General features: G+C 45.0%; 1 protein-coding gene across 2 annotated transcripts in view; it reads left to right on the top strand.

Moving 5' to 3' along the window:
- The window catches only part of lrrc73 (leucine rich repeat containing 73), a 146,945-nt gene extending 140,361 nt beyond the window's left edge, over nt 1–6,584 (top strand). For both annotated transcript variants that reach the window (XM_080193098.1, XM_080193097.1), the window contains one exon: nt 6,122–6,584. In XM_080193098.1, coding sequence (XP_080049224.1) covers nt 6,122–6,232 — 111 coding nt within the window. In that variant the 3' untranslated portion in view covers nt 6,233–6,584. The remainder of the gene's footprint in view (nt 1–6,121) is intronic.
- Nucleotides 6,585–22,310: the final 15,726 nt, after the last annotated feature.

The following is a 22,310-nucleotide window of genomic DNA, read 5'->3' as shown; positions in this document are numbered from 1 at the left end:
GATCCTTCACTCTCTCTCTCTCTGATCCTTCACTCTGTTCCTCTCTCTCTCTCTGATCCTTCACTCTGTTTCTCTCTCTCTCTCTTTGACCCTTCACTCTGTTTCTCTCTCTCTCTCTCTCTCTCTGATCCTTCACTCTGTTTCTCTCTCCCTCTGATCCTTCACTCTGTTTCTCTCTTTCTCTCTCTGATTCTTCACTCTGTATCTCTCTCTCTTCCTTCACTCTGTATCTTTCTCTCCCACTCTCTCTCTCTGATCCTTCACTCTGTCTCTCTCTCTGATCCTTCACTCTGTTTCTCTCTCTGATCCTTCACTCTGTTTCTCTCTCTCTCTGATTCTTCACTCTGTTTCTCTCTCTCTGATTCTTCACTCTGTTTCTCTCTCTCTCTCTTTGACCCTTCACTCTGTTTCTCTCTCTCTCTCTTTGACCCTTCACTCTGTTTCTCTCTCTCTCTCTCTGATCCTTCACTCTGTTTCTGTCTCTATCTCTCTGATCCTTCACTCTGTTTCTCTCTCTCTCTGATCCTTCACTCTGTTTTTCTCTCTCTCTCTCTGATTCTTCACTCCGTTTCTCTCTCTCTCTCTCTCTCTCTCTGACCCTTCACTCTGTTTCTCTCTCTCTGATCCTTCACTCTGTTTCTCTCTCTCTCTCTCTCTTTGACCCTTCACTCTCTTTCTCTCTCTCTCCCTCTGATCCTTCACTCTGTTTCTCTCTTTCTCTCTCTGATTCTTCACTCTGTATCTCTCTCTCTCTTCCTTCACTCTGTATCTTTCTCTCCCACTCTCTCTCTCTGATCCTTCACTCTGTCTCTCTCTCTGATCCTTCACTCTGTTTCTCTCTCTCTGATTCTTCACTCTGTTTCTCTCTCTCTGATTCTTCACTCTGTTTCTCTCTCTCTGATTCTTCACTCTGTTTCTCTCTCTTTCCCTGATACTTCACTCTGTTTCGCTCTCTCTCTCTCTCTGATCCTTCACTCTCTTTCTCGTCCTTCACTCTCTTTCTCTCTCTCTCTGACCTTCACTGTTTCTCTCTCTCTGTCTGCTCTTTCACTCTGTTTCTCTCTCTCTGTCTCTGATCCTTCACTCTGTTTCTCTCTCTCTCTGATCCTTCACTCTGTTTCTCGCTCCCTCTGATCCTTCACTCTGTTTCTCTCTTTCTCTCTCTGATTCTTCACTCTGTATCTCTGTCTCTCTTCCTTCACTCTGTATCTCTCTCTCCCACTCTCTCTCTCTGATCCTTCACTCTGTCTCTCTCTCTGATCCTTCACTCTGTTTCTCTCTCTGATCCTTCACTCTGTTTCTCTCTCTCTCTCTTTGACCCTTCACTCTGTTTCTCTCTCTCTCTCTTTGACCCTTCACTCTGTTTCTCTCTCTCTCTCTGATCCTTCACTCTGTTTCTCTCTCTCTCTCTTTGACCCTTCACTCTGTTTCTCTCTCTCTCTCTCTGATCCTTCACTCTGTTTCTCTCTATCTCTGATCCTTCACTCTGTTTCTGTCTCTATCTCTCTGATCCTTCACTCTGTTTCTCTCTCTCTGGTGATTCACTCTGTTTCTCTCTCTCTCTGATCCTTCACTCTGTTTTTCTCTCTCTCTCTCTGATTCTTCACTCCGTTTCTCTCTCTCTCTCTCTCTCTGACCCTTCACTCTGTTTCTCTCTCTGTGATCCTTCACTCTGTTTCTCTCTCTCTCTCTCTGAATCTTCACTCTCTTCTCTCTCTCTGATCCTTCACTCTCTCTCTCTCTGATCCTTCACTCTGTTCCTCTCTCTCTCTCTGATCCTTCACTCTGTTTCTCTCTCTCTCTCTTTGACCCTTCACTCTGTTTCTCTCTCTCTCTCTCTCTCTCTGATCCTTCACTCTGTTTCTCTCTCCCTCTGATCCTTCACTCTGTTTCTCTCTTTCTCTCTCTGATTCTTCACTCTGTATCTCTCTCTCTTCCTTCACTCTGTATCTTTCTCTCCCACTCTCTCTCTCTGATCCTTCACTCTGTCTCTCTCTCTGATCCTTCACTCTGTTTCTCTCTCTGATCCTTCACTCTGTTTCTCTCTCTCTCTGATTCTTCACTCTGTTTCTCTCTCTCTGATTCTTCACTCTGTTTCTCTCTCTCTCTCTTTGACCCTTCACTCTGTTTCTCTCTCTCTCTCTTTGACCCTTCACTCTGTTTCTCTCTCTCTCTCTCTGATCCTTCACTCTGTTTCTGTCTCTATCTCTCTGATCCTTCACTCTGTTTCTCTCTCTCTCTGATCCTTCACTCTGTTTTTCTCTCTCTCTCTCTGATTCTTCACTCCGTTTCTCTCTCTCTCTCTCTCTCTCTGACCCTTCACTCTGTTTCTCTCTCTCTGATCCTTCACTCTGTTTCTCTCTCTCTCTCTCTCTTTGACCCTTCACTCTCTTTCTCTCTCTCTCCCTCTGATCCTTCACTCTGTTTCTCTCTTTCTCTCTCTGATTCTTCACTCTGTATCTCTCTCTCTCTTCCTTCACTCTGTATCTTTCTCTCCCACTCTCTCTCTCTGATCCTTCACTCTGTCTCTCTCTCTGATCCTTCACTCTGTTTCTCTCTCTCTGATTCTTCACTCTGTTTCTCTCTCTCTGATTCTTCACTCTGTTTCTCTCTCTCTGATTCTTCACTCTGTTTCTCTCTCTCTCCCTGATACTTCACTCTGTTTCGCTCTCTCTCTCTCTCTGATCCTTCACTCTCTTTCTCGTCCTTCACTCTCTTTCTCTCTCTCTCTGACCTTCACTGTTTCTCTCTCTCTGTCTGCTCTTTCACTCTGTTTCTCTCTCTCTGTCTCTGATCCTTCACTCTGTTTCTCTCTCTCTGATGATTCACTCTGTTTCTCTCTCTCTCTGATCCTTCACTCTGTTTTTCTCTCTCTCTCTCTGATTCTTCACTCCGTTTCTCTCTCTCTCTCTCTCTCTGACCCTTCACTCTGTTTCTCTCTCTGTGATCCTTCACTCTGTTTCTCTCTCTCTCTCTCTGAATCTTCACTCTCTTCTCTCTCTCTGATCCTTCACTCTCTCTCTCTCTGATCCTTCACTCTGTTCCTCTCTCTCTCTCTGATCCTTCACTCTGTTTCTCTCTCTCTCTCTTTGACCCTTCACTCTGTTTCTCTCTCTCTCTCTCTCTCTGATCCTTCACTCTGTTTCTCTCTTTCTCTCTCTGATTCTTCACTCTGTATCTCTCTCTCTCTTCCTTCACTCTGTATCTTTCTCTCCCACTCTCTCTCTCTCTGATCCTTCACTCTGTCTCTCTCTCTGATCCTTCACTCTGTTTCTCTCTCTGATCCTTCACTCTGTTTCTCTCTCTCTCTGATTCTTCACTCTGTTTCTCTCTCTCTGATTCTTCACTCTGTTTCTCGCTCTCTGATTCTTCACTCTGTTTCTCTCTCTCTGATTCTTCACTCTGTTTCTCTCTCTCTCCCTGATACTTCACTCTGTTTCGCTCTCTCTCTCTCTGACCCTTCACTCTCTTTCTCTCTCTGATCCTTCACTCTCTTTCTCGTCCTTCACTCTCTTTCTCTCTCTCTCTGATCCTTCACTGTTTCTCTCTCTCTCTGTCTGATCTTTCACTCTGTTTCTCTCTCTCTGTCTCTGATCCTTCACTCTGTTTCTCTCTCTTTCTGATCCTTCACTCTGTTTTTCTCTCTCTCTCTGATCCTTCTCTCTGTTTTTCTCTCTCTCTGATCCTTCACTCTGTTTCTCTCTCTTTCTGATCCTTCACTCTGTTTCTGTCTCTCTCTCTGATCCTTCACTCTGTTTCTGTCTCTCTGATTCTTCACTGTTTCTGTCTCTCTCTCTGATTCTTCACTGTTTCTGTCTCTCTCTCTGATTCTTCACTGTTTCTGTCTCTCTCTCTGATTCTTCACTGTTTCTCTCTCTCTCTCTGATCATTCACTCTGTTTCTGTCTCTTTCTCTGATTCTTCACTGTTTCTGTCACTCTCTCTGATCCTTCACTGTTTCTGTCACTCTCTCTGATCCTTCACTCTGTCTCTCTCTCTCTGATTCTTCACTGTTTTTCTCTCTCTCTCTGATCCTTCACTCTGTTTTGCTCTCTCTCTCTGATCCTTCACTCTCTTTCTCTCTCTCTCTCTGATCCTTCACTCTCTTTCTCTCTCTCTGATCCTTCACTCTCTTTCTCTCTCTCTGATCCTTCACTCTGTTTCTCTCTCTCTCTCTCTCTTCTCTCTGTTCCTCTCTCTCTCTGACCCTTCAATCTGTTTCTCTCTCTCTCTCTGATCCTTCACTCTGTTTTTCTCTCTCCCTCTCTCTCTCTCTGACCCTTCACTCTCTTTCTCTGATCCTTCACTCTGTTTCTTTTCTCTCTCTCTCTGACCCTTCACTCTGTTTCGCTCTCTCTCTCTGACCCTTCACTCTCTCTCTCTCTCTCTGTCTGATCCTTCACTCTGTTTTTCTCTCTCTCTGTCTCTGATCCTTCACTCTGTTTCTGTCTCTATCTCTGTGACCCTTCACTCTGTTTCTCTCTCTCTGTGACCCTTCACTCTGTTTCTCTCTCTCTCTGATCCTTCACTCTGTTTTTCTCTCTCTCTCTCTGACCCTTCACTCTGTTTCTCTCTCTCTCTTTCTGATCCTTCACTCTCTTTCTCTCTCTCTCTGATCCTTCACTGTTTCTCTCTCTCTGTCTGATCTTTCACTCTGTTTCTCTCTCTCTGTCTCTGATCCTTCACTCTGTTTCTCTCTCTCTGATCCTTCACTCTGTTTTTCTCTCTCTCTCTGATCCTTCACTCTGTTTTTCTCTCTCTCTCTGATCCTTCACTCTGTTTCTCTCTCTCTCTCTCTGATCCTTCACTCTGTTTCTCTCTCTCTCTCTCTGATCCTTCAGTCTGTTTCTCTCTCTCTCTGATCCTTCAGTCTGTTTCGCTCGCTCTCCCTCTCTGACCCTTCACTCTCTCTCTCGCCCTGATCCTTCACTCTGTTTCTCTCTCTCTCTCTCTGATCCTTCACTCTGTTTCTCTCTCTCTGATTCTTCACTCTTTTTCTGTCTCTCTCTGATCCTTCACTCTGTTTCTGTCTCTCTCTGATCCTTCACTCTTTTTCTCTCTCTCTGATCCTTCACTCTTTTTCTCTCTCTCTGATCCTTCACTCTTTTTCTCTCTCTCTGATCCTTCACTCTGTTTCTCTCTCTCGCTGTCTGATCCTTCACTCTGTTTCTGTCTCTCTCTCTCTCTGATCCTTCACTCTGTTTCTGTCTCTCTCTCTCTCTGATCCTTCACTCTCTCTCTCTGATCCTTCACTCTGTTTCTCTCTCTCTGATGATTCACTCTGTTTCTCTCTCTCTCTCTGATCCCTCACTCTGTTTCTCTCTCTTTGATGATTCACTCTGTTTCTCTCTCTCTCTCTGATCCTGCCCTCTGTTTCTCTCTCTCTGATCCTTCACTCTGTTTCTGTCTCTCTCTCTCTGATCCTTCACTCTGTTTCTCTCTCTCTCTCTGATCTTTCAATCTGTTTTCCCTCTCTCTCTCTCTGATCCTTCACTCTTTTTCTCTCTCTCACACTCTCTGATCCTTCACTCTGTTTCTCTCTCTCTCTCTCTGATCCTTCATCTTGTTTCTCTCTCTCTCTCTCTGATCCTTTGCTCTTTTTTTCTCTCTCTCTCTGGTCCTTTATTTTGTTTCTGTCTCTCTCTGATCCTTCACGCTCTTTCTCTCTCTCTCTCTCTGTTCCTTGATTCCTCTCCTCTCTGTGATGCTTCACTCTTTGTCTTCACTCTCTCTCCTTGTGATTCTTCACTCTATTTCTCTCTCTCTCTCTCTGATCCTTCACTCTGTTTCTCTCTCTCTCTCTGACCCTTTACTCTGTTTCTCTCTCTCTGATTCTTCACCATTTCTGTCTCTGTCTCCTTCAATGTAATCCTTCATTCTGCACTTCTCTCTGATCCTTCACTGTTTCTCTTTCCTGTCCCTCATCCTGTTTCTCTCTGTCTGATTCTGATCCCTAGTAGTCTCTGTCTCTATCTTTGATCCTTTACTCTCTGATCCCTCCTGCAGCACATGGATGAAGCCTGACCATCACACTGACTCAAAGCTTCTTCAAATAAATGGCATAATTTAACTCAGTGTTGTGTTTTCCTTGGCTCTGACCTCTGCTGCACCTCTCTTGCCAGATGCAGGATCACAGACTATCCTCATGTCAACGGGGCTTGAAGATTCCTTACTGGCAGAAACAGAAATGTGACAGCTTCCTGATGAACCATATCTTGACCTCTGCCTTTTGAACTGGCCCACGCTGCACTCCCACTGACATGTGCTCTGCTCGCTGCGCTGGAATCCACTGAATCGCATTTCTAATCACTTGGGTCACTGAGAGTTATATCCCCAATATGACAATATACAACAAAATCTCAGTGATCCTCCTCCAATCATCACCTCACATTATGCCACTTGGTTTTTGTGTTTATTTATTTCAATATTACTTACTTACATTCCATTAGTATTCATAACAGTAGGCACCACACTGACAATGTAATTAACTGTGTAAAGTACTGATGAGTTTTGATGTAAGAAGGTAATATGTAAATTGGATTGTTAGTTCATTGATTAAATGATGGCTTGGACTTGATTAGTCAATTGGGCTCCTTCTGTATTGTCATTGCACAATGAAACAGTATCAAGGTCTGGCTTTCTTGTAGTTGTTTTTACTCAGAATCTTAGCTGTGCTGTCTCTCAAATAAGCAGATTGGAAATGCTCAGTAAAATTTTGTTTCCATGATGCCCTGTGAATAAAAAAAGTTAACTGCATGGAAGCTCCCAATTCTTGTCCTCCATCCACGTAGGATCGGCCAGGAGTGAGAATGAAGTGTCGTAACAAACAGGAAAAAACAATTCCTCCCTATTCCAACATAGCTTATTATTTCCAACTCCCATATCACCGAGATCACAGGCAGTGAATAAATAAACTGCATTCTTTTTGAAATAACAGGCATTGCAGCAATTAGAATAATATGGGGCTTGCTTGGCACATGTCAGTGAAAAGTGGTCCCATATACATGAGCTATCTAAATGCTGTTTTTAATTACAGGTCAGGGACAGGGTATTCTGCAGTGAGTGAATCATCTGCAAACTTCCCAAACCCTTAGCATAAGTCCTGAGTATGATGGAACACTACTTGCTTGGATGAGTATTACTGCAAGAACAGTCAAGAAGCTCAATACCATTCTGAATAGAACTACCCAGTTTGATTTGAACCCCATTCACCATCTTAAAACCACACTGGCCTTTTTGCTTCAGCCGCACCATGGCTGCAATGTATACTATCTCATCATGCACTGCAGCAGATCGCCAAGGCTTTTTTGATAGCAGCTTTCAAACTTGCTATATCAGGCACATAGGTAGTACGCCTTCAAGGCACACACAATCTAACTGGAAATAAAATACTATTGCTTAGTACCACCAGTTCAAACTCCTTGTACTCATTTGCGAACAAAAAGTGGATGTACTTACATCACATGAATTGTAGCAGTTCAGGCATGTGGTTCACCACACCAAGGTCAACTAGAAATGGATAATAAATAGTGGTCTTGCACACATGCGGAAAATGGAATAAAAGGAAACCAGTCAAAATTACATAGGCCTTGCCTAATTCACAATCTATTTGTGGTAGCTTTCTATCCTGTAGGCATTGCCTAGTGTGCCTCAGGAACTCCATTCTGACATGGTAGTCTCTGTCACATTTACTGCAGAATAAAACAGTGGGTTAAAAAAGTATACAATTTGCTGGTCTCTTTTTTATATTCATTTATGGGACATAGGTGCCGCTGGCTGGCTAGCTATTACTGCCCATTCTACATTGCCCTTGAATTTGAATGGCTTGCTAGGCCATTTCAGAAAGCAGTTGAGAGTCCACCGCATTGCTGTGGATCTGGAGCCATATGTAAACCAGAACAGGTAAGGACAGCAGATTTCCTTCCCTGAAGGACATTAGTGAACTCGATGGGCTTATCTGATAATCGACAATGGTTTCATGGTCATTAGTAAATTTTTAATTTTTTTTATTGATTTCAAATTCCATCAACTGCTATGGTAGGATTTGAATTGGGGTCCCCAAAACATTAACGGAAATTCTGGATCAATAGTCTAGCAGTAATCCCACCTCCCTTTCTCGACTCTTTTCCTGGCCAGCTGAGCTTTTCATTTCTGCTCACCTCTTCCAAACAGCCAGTCTCCAAAGATCATAGCCATCAGTGACTATCTCCCAGCTCTCAGTGTCAATGTCTGTCATCTTTATATCTCAATTACTTGCATCCTTGTATTGGAAATATGGATTCCCAGTTTACCATTCAGAGTATGCAGAAGAGTATATGGTCTTCATCCATCTGATGACTGTTGCTGAGCCAGCAAGTGCATTGTCATTGGTTTAGCAAAAAGTGATTTAAATCACTCCAGGACCTCTGATTTGACAATCTTGGTATGCTGAGTGATGCTGATAGTATATCTGAGATAGCAAAGGTAGAAACTAGCCTTTTTGCTTGCCTAGCACATGGATCCAGATCTCACTACTGTACAGGTGTGTGCTGAGGACGCAGTCTTGGTTTTAGAACAAATAACAGTACAGCATAGGAAAAGGCTCTTCGGCCTACCAAGCCTGTGCCAACACATGATGCCTTTCTAAACTAAAGACCACATCTCTGCATGGTCCATACACCTCTATTCCCTGCCTGTTAATATATCTGTCAAGATGCATCTTAAACATTGCCATTATATCTGTGCCCACCACCTCCTCTGGCAGTGCATTCTAAGTACTTACCACCCTTTGTGTAAAAAAAATGTGCCTCTAACATCTCCTTTAAACTTCCCCTTTTACCGTAAACCTATGTCTCCCAGTAACTGACATTTCTGCCCTAGGAAAAAGACTCCAACTATCTATTCTATCCATGCCTCTGATCATTTTATAGACTTCTATCAGGTCACCCCTCAGCATCCAACATTCAAATATGTCAGGTTGCTATTGCTTCACACTCACTCTCTCAGCTTTCACATAGCTTTTGTGATGTGTGAGATTTCAAGTCTCATATTGCTGGTGATTGTGGAGGCAAGATTTATGAAACTGTCAACAAGCGCCTCTATCAGCATTAACTATTGTTAATGCTGATAGAGGCTATCATGATGATATGGTGGATCATGACATCTCTCTTCCTGGTGATAACCACATTTTTTTACAGATGAGAGAGAGAGAGTGTTTGTCCTTTTGTCACTCCAGATTGTCCTTAATATAGAATGCTAGTGTGGCATAGTTAGCATCGAGCAACTCTCTGATGAGGACTTGGTGCACCTTTGTCATACACCTCAGAAGACTGAGGATGTATAGCTTTCTGTCAGTTCTAACATGTAAGTGGACACTGTAGATGGAGGCATAAAACACCATCAAAGAAAATAATTGGCACAGAGTGTTGCTGCCAAAACACAAACCTGTTTGACCTCACTGGAGATTCCCAAAGCGTTTCCATGGACACCTATCAGGGCTGACTTTATCCATCATAGATTAGACAGGGCACATTCAGAAAGAATGTTCCCAATGGTGGGGCAGAGCAGAATTAAGGGTCATAGTTTGAGGAGGATAAGGGGTAAACCTTTGAGAAAAGAGGTGAGGAGAAATTTCTTCACTCAGAGTGGTGAATGTCTGGAATTCACTACCACTGAATCTAGTTGAGGCCAAAACATTGTCTGATTTAAAAAATAATTAGATATAGCTCTTGGGGCTAAAGGGATCAAGGGATATTGGAGGAAGGGGAGAATCAGGTTATTGAATTTGATGATGAGCCATGACCAAGATGAGCACTTCTAGTTTCTATCAGCAAGGAATTGGGGATTGTGGATGTGGGGAAGGGGGGAACAGCTGTTTGAGAGTAAAGACAATTTTACAGTAACTTCACACTAACTTCATTGCAGTGTTAATGTAAGTCTTACTTGTGACTAATAAATAAACTTTAACTTTAAATCCACACCTGTCATGTGAGAATCTTTTACAGGCCAGTTCAGGATCAGCATGTTCCTGTGAAAATTAAGGAGAAGAATGGCAGTGCGAGCAGTTTTGGGCCCCATATCTAAGGAAGGATATGCTGACTTTGGAAAGAGTCCAGAGGAGATTCACAAGACTGATCCCTGGAATGAAGAGCTTCTTGTATGAGGAACGGTTGAGAACTCTGTCTGTACTCGTTGGAGTTTAGAGGGATGAGAGGGGATCTTAGTGAAACTTGCAAGATACTGTGAAGTCTGGAAAGAGTGGACATGGAGAGGATGTTTCCATTAGTAGGAAAAACTAGAATCAGAGGGCACAACCTCAGGCTAAAGGGACGATCCTTTAAAACAGAGATGACGAGAATTTCTTCAACAGAGAGTGGTGAATCTGTGGAACTCTTAGCCGCAGAACACTGTAGAGGATAGGTCACTGAGTGTCTTTAAGACAATGATAGATAGGTTCTTGATTATTAGAGGGATCAGGGGTTATGGGGAAAAGGCAGGAGAATGGGGATGAGAAAAAAAATCAGCCAAGATTGAATGGTGAAGCAGAGTCGATGGGCCAAGTGGCCTAATTCTGCTCCTATGTCTTATGGTCTTATGACAAGATTCAGGAACCTTGGATGACTGAGGAAATTGCGAGCTTAGCCAAAAAGAAAAATGAAGCATTCATAAGGTTGAGAAAACTGAAGACAGACAAAATCCTCAAAGAATATAGTTCCCAGTAGAGTAGGGGATTTTAGTTCAGTTGGAGGACAGAAGGACCTGTTCCTGTGCTATAATTTTCTTTGTTCTTTGCAATATAAAGACAGCAGGAAAGTACTAAAACAAGGAGCTAGGAGGACTGAAAGACACCATGAAATGTTCTTGGCAAACAAGATTCAAAAAAGTCCAAGGCACTTTATGCATATATAAAGAATAAGAGGATAGCTTGGAAAAGGATAGGTCCACTCAAAGACAAAGTAGGGAATTTATGCATGGACCAAGAGAAAGCGGCTGAGGTCCTTTACAAATACTTTGCATTGATATTCACAAAGGAGGACATCGTGGATAATGAGCCTAGGGAGGTGTGTGTGTTAAAGTTTATTAGTGTTAAATAGGCTTACATTAACACTGCAATGAAGTTACTGTAAAAATCCCCTTGTCATCACACTCAGGCACCTGTTTGGGTACACTCAGGGAGAATTTAGCTGGGCCAGTGCATCTAACCAGCTCATCTTTTGCATAGTGGGAGAAAACTGGACACAGTAGTTTTTTTCCTGCTTATTTTCCTTCTCAAGGGCAACAAGGGATGAGCAATAAATGCTGGCCAGCCAACGACGCCTATGTCTCATGAATGAATGTAAAAAAAAATTTTTGAATACAAGAAAAAGGATTGTGATCAGCAAGGTGAGTTTCCCTCTGGGATATGACTTTCCCAACAAGGAACATTTACAGTGGTCGTAACAATTGGTTCTACTCTTCCCATTGTTATCCTCTTGCTATATAGATGAAGCATTTTTTGAGTTCTCCTTGACTTTGCTTGCCAATATTTATTCATGCCCTGCCCTGGCTTTCTTTATTTCCTTTTTAGTTTCACCCTTCCTCCTTCTATACTCTTCTCGGTGTCTGACATAAGCTTTTCTTTCTGGCCTCATCTTACCCTGTAGACCCCTCATCATCCAGATGGCTCTAGATTGGGAAACCCTACCCTTTTTGTAGGAACATATTTACTCTGAATCATTTGAGTCTCCCGAATCATTTGAAAGCCTCCCATTGCCCTGACACAAATTTATCTTCAAGTAGCTGTTTTCAGTCTACTTTTGCTAAATTACTCCTCTAAAATTGGTCATCTCAGTTTAAAGGTTTAACCTATGTTTTACCTTTGTCCTTTGCCACAATTATGTTAAAACAAAATGAATTATGTTCGCCACTGTTATAAAGGTTTTCCACTGCCACTCTTTCCACCTACCCAGTGTCATCTCCTAAAAACTAAATCCAGAATTGTGCTCTCTCTCTTGCTGGACTTGCTAAATACAGGCCAAAATGTTTGCTGAATTCAATTCTCTCCATCCATTTCACACTGAAACTATCCCAGTTAATACCGGAATATTTAAAGATAGCTTGCTATTACTACCTTATAGCTTTGTACTTCTCAGAGATTTGCTTTTTACTCTCTCTCTCTGTTTGGGGCAGGTACATAGTATAATTCCAGTAGTGTTACTGTCCCTTCTTTGATTTCTAACCTCTATCCATATGGCCAGAATTGTTGATCCTTGTTATGTATCATCCCTCCTCACAGCTATAATTACTCATTTAACCAAAGCTACCAACTCCTCTCCCTTTTTATCTCCCTATCTATCTTGCTGGAACTGGAATGTTGAGCTGCCATTCTTGTCCCTCTTTAAGCCATGTCCTTGCAATAGCTATATCATCAAAGACAGAACTGCCTCCTCATTCCTATCCTACAAAATTTCTATCTGTGCCCTCAGTTTATCTGTTTTATTTGCTATACTCCTTGCATTGAAATATATACCACTGAGCACTGCCAAAAACTTTTTTTTGATTTTCGATCTCTTGTTTCCTCCATTTTTCAGACTCATTGATTTTCTGCCTCCCGTTACTATTTCTGATTTTGTTCCCTCTAAACTAGTTTGGCTGGGGAATGGGAACCTAGAATCAAACTCTTCCCAACAGCACGGGTGCTCCTCCAGCAAGCATATGGTTGCAGCCCCATTGAGGTGCAAACCATTTGACTTGTAAAGGTCCCACAAACCAGTTCCAATGGCCCAAGAATCTGAATTCCTCCATCCAACTCAATCTCTCCAGACACCATCTCTCCATCAATGCATTCATCAGTTCCAACCTCTTAGATAGAACACTACAGCACAAACAGGTCCTTCGGCCCACGAGTTGCGCCGATCACATCAACACCTGTCTATAACCCCCAATCCCATAAAACCCCATATACTCATCCAGAAGTCTTTTAAAAGACCCCAGCGAGTTCGCCTCCACCACCACTGACGGCAGCCGATTCCATTCACTCACCACCCTCTGAGTGAAAAACTTACCCCTAACATCACTTCTGTACTTTCCTCCCCGCACCTTAAATCTGTGTCCTCTCGTAGCGACCATTTCAACCCGGGGAAATAGCCTCTGAGAATCCACCCTATCTATTCCTCTCAACATTTTATAAACCTCTATCAGGTCGCCTCTCAACCTACGTCTCTCCAGGGAAAAGAGACCCAGTTCCCTCAACCTAACTTCATAAGGCATGCCTCCCAGTCCAGGCAACATCCTTGTAAATCTCCTCTGTACCCTTTCAATAGCTTAGATCTATTGTTACAAAGTTAGTGTTTGTAACATTGTTTGTTAAAAAGGTGTTTTTTTCTCTGTACTTAGTGTTTTTAAAAGAAAGATGCAGGTGCATATGCAACACGGAGACTGAAACACTATATTGAGAGGTCAGGCAGTAAGGTTGCCAAGATAACAGGCTGTTTTTGAATTTTATGAGTTTAAATTAGGCACTTAACTAACAGAAACCTATCAGATTTGAATTTGATGTTTTGGTAATCTGAGAACCAATCCTATTGTGGGGATGTTGGTATGTCATCAAAAGAATACCTGGCCCCTCGAGCCTGCTCTGCCATTAATAAGATCATGGCTGATCTTTTTGTGGACTCAACTCCACTTAGCCGCCCGCTCACCATAACCTTTAATTCATTTACTGTTCTAAAATTTATCTATCTTCGCCTTGAAAACATTCAATGAGGTAGCCTCAACTGCTTCACTGGGCAGGGAATTCCACAGATAGGATGTTTTGCAGCAGCAAAAGAGACTCACGGATGGTATGTTGCCTCCCGTATGCAAGAGTCCATGACGTCTCGGACCGTGTTTTCAAGATCTTTAAGGGGTAGAGGGATCAGTCACAGGTTGTGGTACACATCAGTACCAACGACATAGGTCAGAGAAGGGATGGGGATTTAAAACAGGAATTTAGGGAGCTAGGATGGAAACTGAGAGCCAGGACAAAGCATGTTGCCATCTCTGGTTTGTTACCGGTGCCACATGTTAGTGAGCTGAGGAACAGGGAGAGAGTGCATATTAACATGTGGCCACAGGGATGGTTGAGGAGAGAGGGTTTCATTCAGATGGATAATTGGAGCACGTTCTGGGGAAGGTGGAACTGTACAAACAGGTCGGTTTGCACCTGAACCAGAGGGACACTAATATCCTGGGAGGGAAATTTGCTACAGCTCTTCAGGGGGGTTTTAAACTAATTTGTCAGGGGGATGGGAAAATGAGATGTAGTCCAAAAGCCAGTGTTGAGGGTAGTGAGGTACTGAGGAAGGTATAAAGGTTGCAGGAGTGTATAGGCAGACAGGATGAAGACTTGAAGTGTATCTACTTCAATGCAAGGAGCATCCGGAATAAGGTAGGTGAACTTGGGAGCGTGGATTGGTACTTGGGACTATAATGTTATGGCCATTACAGAAACATGGTTAGAACAGGGACAGGAATGGTTGTTGGCAGTTCTGGGATATAGGTATTTCAGTAAGAGTAGGGAACGCAGTAAAAGAGATGGAGGAGCAGCATTGTTAATCAAGGATAGTTTAACGGCTGCCGAAAGGCATTTTGAGGGTGATCTGCCTATTGGGGTAATATGGGCTGAAGTTAGAAATAGGAAAGGATCGGTCACATTGTTAGGAGTTTTCTATAGGCCCCCAAATAGTAATAGAGATGTGGAGGAGGAAATGGCAAAACAGATTATGGATAGGTGTGGAGGTTACAGGGTAGTTATCATGGGTGACTTTAACTTTCCAAATATTGATTGGAACCTTTACAGGCCGAATAGTTCGGATGGGACACTTTTTATACAGTGTGTGCAGGAGAGTTTCCTGACACAATACGTGGATAAGCCGACAAGAGGTGGAGCCACACTGGACTTGGTACTGGATAATGAACCGGGCCAAGTGTTAGATTTGTTTGTGGGAGAACACTTTGGAGATAGTGACCACAATTCAGTGTCTTTCATTATTGAAATGGAGAGGGATAGGGTCACACAGCAGGGCAAGGTTTATAATTGGGGCAGGGGTAATTATGCGATTAGGCAAGAATTAGGGAGCATAAGATGGGAATAGAAACTGTCAGGTATGGGCACAAACGAAAAGTGGAGCTCGTTCATTGTTTGCTGGAGCAGACGAGTGAAGGAGCAGAAAGAGATAAGATTTTACCTGTTAAAAACCTGTTTAAAATAAGTTTAAAGCACTTTGTTCTTTGTAGAACTGTTTAAAGCATTTATTTTATTGTATTCACTGCTTTAAGAATTCTGAGGGAGTGTTTAGAAGGAGTTGTGGACCAGCCTGCTTTAAATCAGCGCCAGGTTTAAAAGGAGGCCTGGTGTAGACAGCGGGCAGCATCTGAGCGGGCAGCGGAGTGAGAGGGAAGCAGAGTGAGTTAATAGGGCTTAATATCAAAAAGGGCTTGAAGGAAAAAAGGCCAGGTGAGTTTGTTTGAAAAAACAAGGAAAAAAATTTTTCTCAAACCCACTACAGTGAATAATGGAGGGGCATGTGATGTGTGGTTTCTGTATGATGTGGGAGCTGGTGGACTCCAGGGTCCTCCCCAGTGACCATGTCTGTAGTAAGTGCGGGTTGCTGGAGGAGCTCCAGCTCAAGGTAGATGAGCTGGCCTCTGAGCTACAGACACTGAGGCTCATCAGGGGGAGAAAGGGTGCCATTGTCAATGGGGTGCAAGTGACATCCACCCTCCCTAGACTCGCTAACTCTAAGGGTCAGGAACAAGAGGGGGCTGCTGGGAAGAGGAAGGGGGGTGAGGAGCGGAGGCCTCAGCCTCTTAATCTGCAAAACAGGTTTGAGGTTCTTGCTGCCAGTCTGGAAGAGGACGAGGCAGGTGAGGTTGGTGAGCAAATTGCACACGGTACAGTGATGCAGCAGGACATAGGCAAAAAGAAGGGGAAAAGGAACGCTGTAGTAATTGGGGACAGTGGGGTGAAGGGTATTGACACTGTCCTTTGTCACTATGACAAAGTGCACAGAAGGGTGTGTTGTCTGCCTGGTGCTCGGGTCCGGGATGTCACATCTGGGCTGCAGAGGAACCTGGAGTGGGAGGGTGAGAATCCGGTTGTTGTGGTACATGTGGGTGCCGGCGACGTAGGCAAAATGCGACTGAGGATCTGGGGAGGGAGGATGAGAAGCTGGGAATGGAATTAAAAAGTAGAACCGACAAGGTGGTCATCTCTGGGCTACTGCCTGAACAGTGTGCAGACGGGCGTAGGGTTGACAGGATTAAGGAAGTGAATGGGTGGCTCAGAGATTGGTGTGGGAGGAATGGGTTTGAATTTATGGGGCATTGGCACCAGTATTGGGGTAGGTGGGACCTGTTCGGGTGGGATGGGGTGGGTCTGAACCGTGCTGGGACCAGAGTGCTGGCAAATCGAGTAAAGAGGACTGTAGACAGGGCTTTAAACTAATTGGGGGGGGGAGGGTGCGAGGGTAGGTGACCTTACGAGGTCTAAAGTTAAGGAGAGGGTACAGGTAAGGGAAGAGGCCGAGGATGTCCCAATAATAGAGGGAGTATGGTTGGTGAGTATGGTTGGTGGCGTTACGGCAAATAGGGTCCAGGTGAAGGCTGGGATGAAGGAACTTTATCTGAATGTGCGAAGCATTCGGAATAAAGTGGATGAGCTGGTGGCGCAGATCGACACAAATGGATATGATCTGGTGGCCATTACAGAGACATGGCTGCAAGGTGACAGGGACTGGGAGCTGAATGCCCAAGGGTATCAAGTGTTTAGGAAGGATAGGCAGGAGGAAAGAGGGGGGGGCATAGCTCTGCTGATTAAGGATAGCATCAGGGTGGTAGCAAGGGATGATATTGGAGCCAAGGAGCAGAACGTGGAATTGTTGTGGGTGGAGATTAGGAACAGCAAAGGGAGGAAGACGCTGGTGGGTGTCGTCTATAGGCCCCCAAATAATGATCTGGAGGTGGGGCGGGCTGTTAACACGCAAATAAGTGCGGCGTGCAGGAATGGGACGGCCGTAGTTATGGGGGATTTCAATCTGCATATTGATTGGTTGACCCATGTTGGACACGATGGGCTCGAGGAGGAGTTCTTGGAATGTTGCCGGGATAGTTTCCTTGAACAGTGTGTGTTGGAGCCGACGAGGGAGCAAGCTATCTTAGATCTGGTGCTATGTAATGAGGCGGGTATAATTAGGGACCTTGTGGTGAAGGATCCTCTTGGGGAGAGTGATCATTGTATGGTGGAGTTTCTAGTGCAGATGGAGGAGGAGAAAGTGGGTTCCCGGACACGCGTCCTTTGTTTGAATAGAGGGGAGTACGGTAGGATGAGAGAAGAATTGGCGAATGTGGACTGGGGGAGCGCGTTGGAAGGTAGGTCTGCTGAGGAGCAGTGGAGGATCTTTAAGGAGATCTTTCTTGGTGCTCAGCAGAAATTTATTCCGATGGTTAAAAAGGACTGTAGGAGGAGAGGTAATAAACCGTGGATAACGAAGGAGGTGAAGGAAAGTGTTAAATTAAAAGCGGAGGAATTTAGAGTAGCTAAGAGTAGTGGGCGAGAAGAGGATTGGGAGAGGTTTAAATGTCAACAAAGACTGACAAAGAAGTTGATAAAGGAGGGTAGGAGAAACTATGAAGCTGGGCTAGCGCTTAATATAAACAAGGATAGCAAGAGTTTTTATAAATATATAAAAAGGAAGAGGCTGGCTAGGGTGAACATTGGTCCTTTAGAGGATGAGAAAGGGGACCTAGTGGTAGGGGATGGGGATGTGGCTAAGGTATTGAATAACTTTTTTGTTTCTGTCTTCACGGAGGAGGACGTGAATAATTTGCCGGGTGTTAGCGATGGAAAGGTGGTAGGACTAGAGGGTCTTAATGACATTACTGTTACTAGAGAGGCGGTGCTCGACAGACTGGAGGGGCTGATTGTGGACAAGTCCCCAGGACCGGATGGAATGCATCCGAGGGTTCTGAAAGAAATGGCGGAGGTGATAGTGGATGCCTTGGTGGTTATTTTCCAGACGTCGCTGGATTCCGGGGAAGTGCCGGAAGATTGGAAAATGGCTAATGTTACGCCGTTGTTTAAGAAGGGTGCCAGGCAAAAGGCAGAGAATTATAGGCCAGTTAGTTTAACGTCTGTGGTAGGTAAAATGTTAGAATCCGTCATTAAGGAGGAAATTGCGAGGCATCTTGAAGGCAATTGCTTGATAGAGCAGATGCAGCACGGTTTCATTAAAGGGAAGTCATGTCTGACAAATTTACTGGAGTTCTATGAGGATGTGTCTAGGGCGGTGGATAGAGGAGAGCCGGTGGATATGGTCTTTCTGGATTTTCAGAAGGCGTTTGACAAAGTACCTCATAAGAGGTTATTGCAGAAGGTCGAGGGACATGGAGTTGGGGGTAGGGTGTTAGCGTGGATAGAGGATTGGTTGTCAAATAGGAGGCAGAGAGTGGGGGTCAACAGGTGCTATTCGGATTGGCGGTTGGTGACTAGTGGAGTGGCCCAGGGGTCGGTGCTGGGGCCTCAGCTTTTTACCATTTATATAGATGATCTGGAGGAGGGAACCGAGTGTAGGGTGTCGAAATTTGCGGATAACACCAAGATTGGGGGAACGGCAAATTGTGTGGAGGGTGTGGAGAGTCTGCAGAAGGATCTAGATAGGCTGGGCGAATGGGCCAGGAAATGGCAAATGGAATTTAATGTTGGCAAGTGTGAGGTGGTCCACTTTGGTAGGAATAATGGTAGGAAGGACTATTACTTACGTGGAGAAAAACTGCAGCAGGCGACGGTGCAGAGGGACCTCGGGGTCCTTGTGCATGAGTCGCAAAAACCCAGCTTGCAGGTGCAGTAGGTGGTCAGGAAGGCTAATGGGATGCTGGCCTTCATAGCGAGGGGGATTGAATATAAAAGTAGGGAGGTCTTGCTGCAGCTGTATAGGGCATTGGTGAGGCCGCAGCTGGAGTACTGTGTGCAGTTTTGGGCGCCACACCTGCGCAAAGATATTTTGGCCTTGGAGGGAGTGCAGAGGAGGTTTACTAGGCTGATACCGGAGTTGAGGGGGTTGAGCTATGAGGAGAGGCTGAATAAACTAGGCTTGTACTCGTTAGAGTTTAGAAGAATGAGGGGAGATCTCATTGAGACGTATAAGATGATGAATGGGATGGATAGGATAGAGGTGGAGAGACTCTTCCCGCTCAGAAAGGATAGTAGGACTAGGGGGCACAGCCTCAAGATAAAGGGGGGGCGGTTTAGAACGGAGTTGAGGAAGAACTTCTTCACTCAAAGGGTGGTGAATCTCTGGAATTCTCTGCCCGTTGAAGTGGCGGAGGCTGCCTCGCTAAATATTTTTAAGACGCGGGTTGATGGGTTTTTGATAAGAGAGGGGATTAAGGGTTATGGGGAGAGGGCGGGAAAGTGGAACTGAGCCACGACAGATCAGCCATGATCTTATTGAATGGCGGGGCAGGCTCGAAGGGCCAGATGGCCTACTCCTGCTCCTATTTCTTATGTTCTTATGTTCTTATGTTCAAGGAACAAATACTGTGTGTCCTTGATAGGTATGTCCTTGTCAGGCAGGGAGGAAACGGACGTGTGAGGGAACCATGGTTTACAAAGGAGGTTGAATGTCTTGTCAAGAGGGAAAAGTAAGCATGTGAAAGGATGAAAAAGCAAGGTTCAGTTGGGTCACTTGAGAGTTACAAGGTAGCCAGGAATGAGTTTAAAAAAAGGGCTTAAGAGAGTTAGGAGGGAGCATGAGAAGTCCATGGTGGGTCGGATAAAGGATAAGGTGCCTCATAAAAGGTTGCTACAGAAGGCTATGGTGCATGGAGTTGGGGGTAAGGTGTTAGTGTGGATAGAGGATTGGCTGTCTAATAGGAAGCAGAGAGTTGGTATCAATGGGTGCTATTCTGATTGGCGGTTGGTGACTAGTGGAGTGCCGCAGGGATCGGTGCTGGGGCCTCAGCTATTTACCATTTATATAGATGATCTGGAGGAGGAGGCTGAGTGTAGGGTGACGAAATTTGCTGATGACACGAAGATGAGTGGAAAAGCAGATTGCGTGGAGGGTGTGGGAAGTCTGCAGAGGGATCTGGATAGGCTGGGCGAGTGGGTGAGGACCAGGCAGATGGAGTATAATGTTAGCAAGTGTGAGGTTATCCACTTTGGCAGGAATAATAGTAGGAGAGATTATTATTTAAAGGGCGAAAAGCTGCAGCATGCTACGGTGCAGAGGGACCTGGGGGTCCTTGTGCATGAGTCGCAAAAACCCAGTCTGCAGGTGCAGCAGGTGATCAAGAAGGCAAATGGGATGTTGGCCTTCATAGCGAGGGGGATAGAATATAAAAGCAGGGAGGTCTTGCTGCAACTGTACAGGGCACTGGTGAGGCCGCAGCTGGAGTACTGTGTGCAGTTTTGGTCGCCGCACTTGTGGAAGGATATATTGGCCTTGGAGGGAGTGCAGAGAAGGTTCACTAGGCTGATACCGGAGATGAGGGGGTTGGACTATGAGGAGAGGCTGAATAGACTGGGTCTGTACTCGTTGGAGTTTAGAAGGATGAGGGGGATCTTATAGAAATGTAAAAGATAATGAAAGGGATGGATAGGGTAGAGGTGGAGAGATTCTTCCTGCTTAGTAAGGATAGCAGGACTAGAGGGCACAGCCTCAAGATACGGGGTGGGGAGGGGGTGCAGTTTAGATCAGAGTTGAGGAGGAACTTCTTCACTCAAAGGGTGGTGAATCTCTGGAATTCTCTGCCCGTTGAAGTGGTGGAGGCTGCCTCGCTAAATATATTTAAGTCACGGGTAGATAGGTTTTTAATAGACAGGGGAATTAAGGGGTATAGGCAGAAAGTGGGAAAGTGGAACTGATCCACTTCAGATCAGCCATGATCTTATTGAATGGCGGGGCAGGCTCGAGGGGCTATGGCCTAAACAAAGAACAAAGAACAACACAACATGGGAAACAGGCCCTTCGGCCCGCGCCGCCATCTTAACAATGGATTTTTCCTCCACCTCCCTTGACCCGTGTCTATGCTTGTGAACATAGAACATAGAACACTACAGCACAAACAGGCCCTTCGGCCCACAAGTTGCGCCGATCACATCTATACCTACCAAACCAAAGAACTATCTGTAATTCCTAATCCCATTAAATCCCATACACTCATCCAGAAGTCTTTTAAAAGACCCCAGAGAGTTTGCCTCTACCACCACTGACGGCAGCCGATTCCATTCACTCACCACCCTCTGAGTGAAAAACTTACCCCTAACATCTCCTCTGTACTTGCTTCCCAGCACCTTAAACCTGTGTCCTCTCATAGCGACCATTTCAGCCCTGGGAAATAGCCTCTGAGAATCCACCCTATCTATTCCTCTCAACATTTTATAAACCTCTATCAGGTCGCCTCTCAACCTTCGTCTCTCCAGGGAGAAGAGACCTAGCTCCCTAAATCTATCTTCATAAGGCATGCCTCCCAATCCAGGCAACATCCTTGTAAATCTCCTCTGCACCCTCTCAATAGCTTCCACATCCTTCCTGTAGTGAGGCGACCAGAACTGCGCACAGTACTCCAAGTAGGGTCTGACAAGGGTACCCCCATTGGAAACCAGATTCAGGAGAGAATAATCTAGGGACAATTTGTTACACCAATCAGCCTAAGAGCACATCTTTGGGGTGTGGGAGGAAACCGGAGCACCCGGAGGAAACCCATGCAACCACTGGGAGAATGCGCAAACTCCCACAGACACTGGCCCAAATCCATGTATCTGCACAGCTAGCAGTGATAGTCACTAAGCTGTTGTGGTGCCCATTTGCTGGTCCAGTTTTAAGCATACACAAACGACACGAAGTACTAGGCTACTCTCAAAACATCCAAGAGCAGCCCACGCACGACCCACCGTGTGCATGCCCCTCATTAGACAACAAGGTGGACCGACACACCTGCGGAGTAAAAGAGACAAAACGTCAACACACGTAGCATTAGATTTCCAAGAACATCCCGAGACTCTGACCCTTATTTAAAACCGTCTCCTATAACCCTCCATCCCTGTTTCGCTCAGAGGGACCTCGGGGTCCTTGTGCATGAGTCGCAAAAACCCAGCTTGCAGGTGCAGCAGGTGGTCAGGAAGGTGAATGGGATGCTGGCCTTCATAGCGAGGGGGATTGAATATAAAAGTAGGGGGGTCTTGCTGCAGCTGTATAGGGCATTGGTGAGGCCGCAGCTGGAGTACTGTGTGCAGTTTTGGGCGCCGCACCTGCGCAAAGATATTTTGGCCTTGGAGGGAGTGCAGAGGAGGTTTACTAGGCTGATGCCGGA

Source organism: Carcharhinus amblyrhynchos, chromosome 7, assembly GCF_965287045.1.
Source record: "Carcharhinus amblyrhynchos chromosome 7, sCarAmb.v2.hapA, whole genome shotgun sequence".
Taxonomy (NCBI): domain Eukaryota; kingdom Metazoa; phylum Chordata; class Chondrichthyes; order Carcharhiniformes; family Carcharhinidae; genus Carcharhinus; species Carcharhinus amblyrhynchos.
Note: the sequence above shows the minus strand (reverse complement) of the source record. Positions and strands in the feature narration are given on the sequence as shown.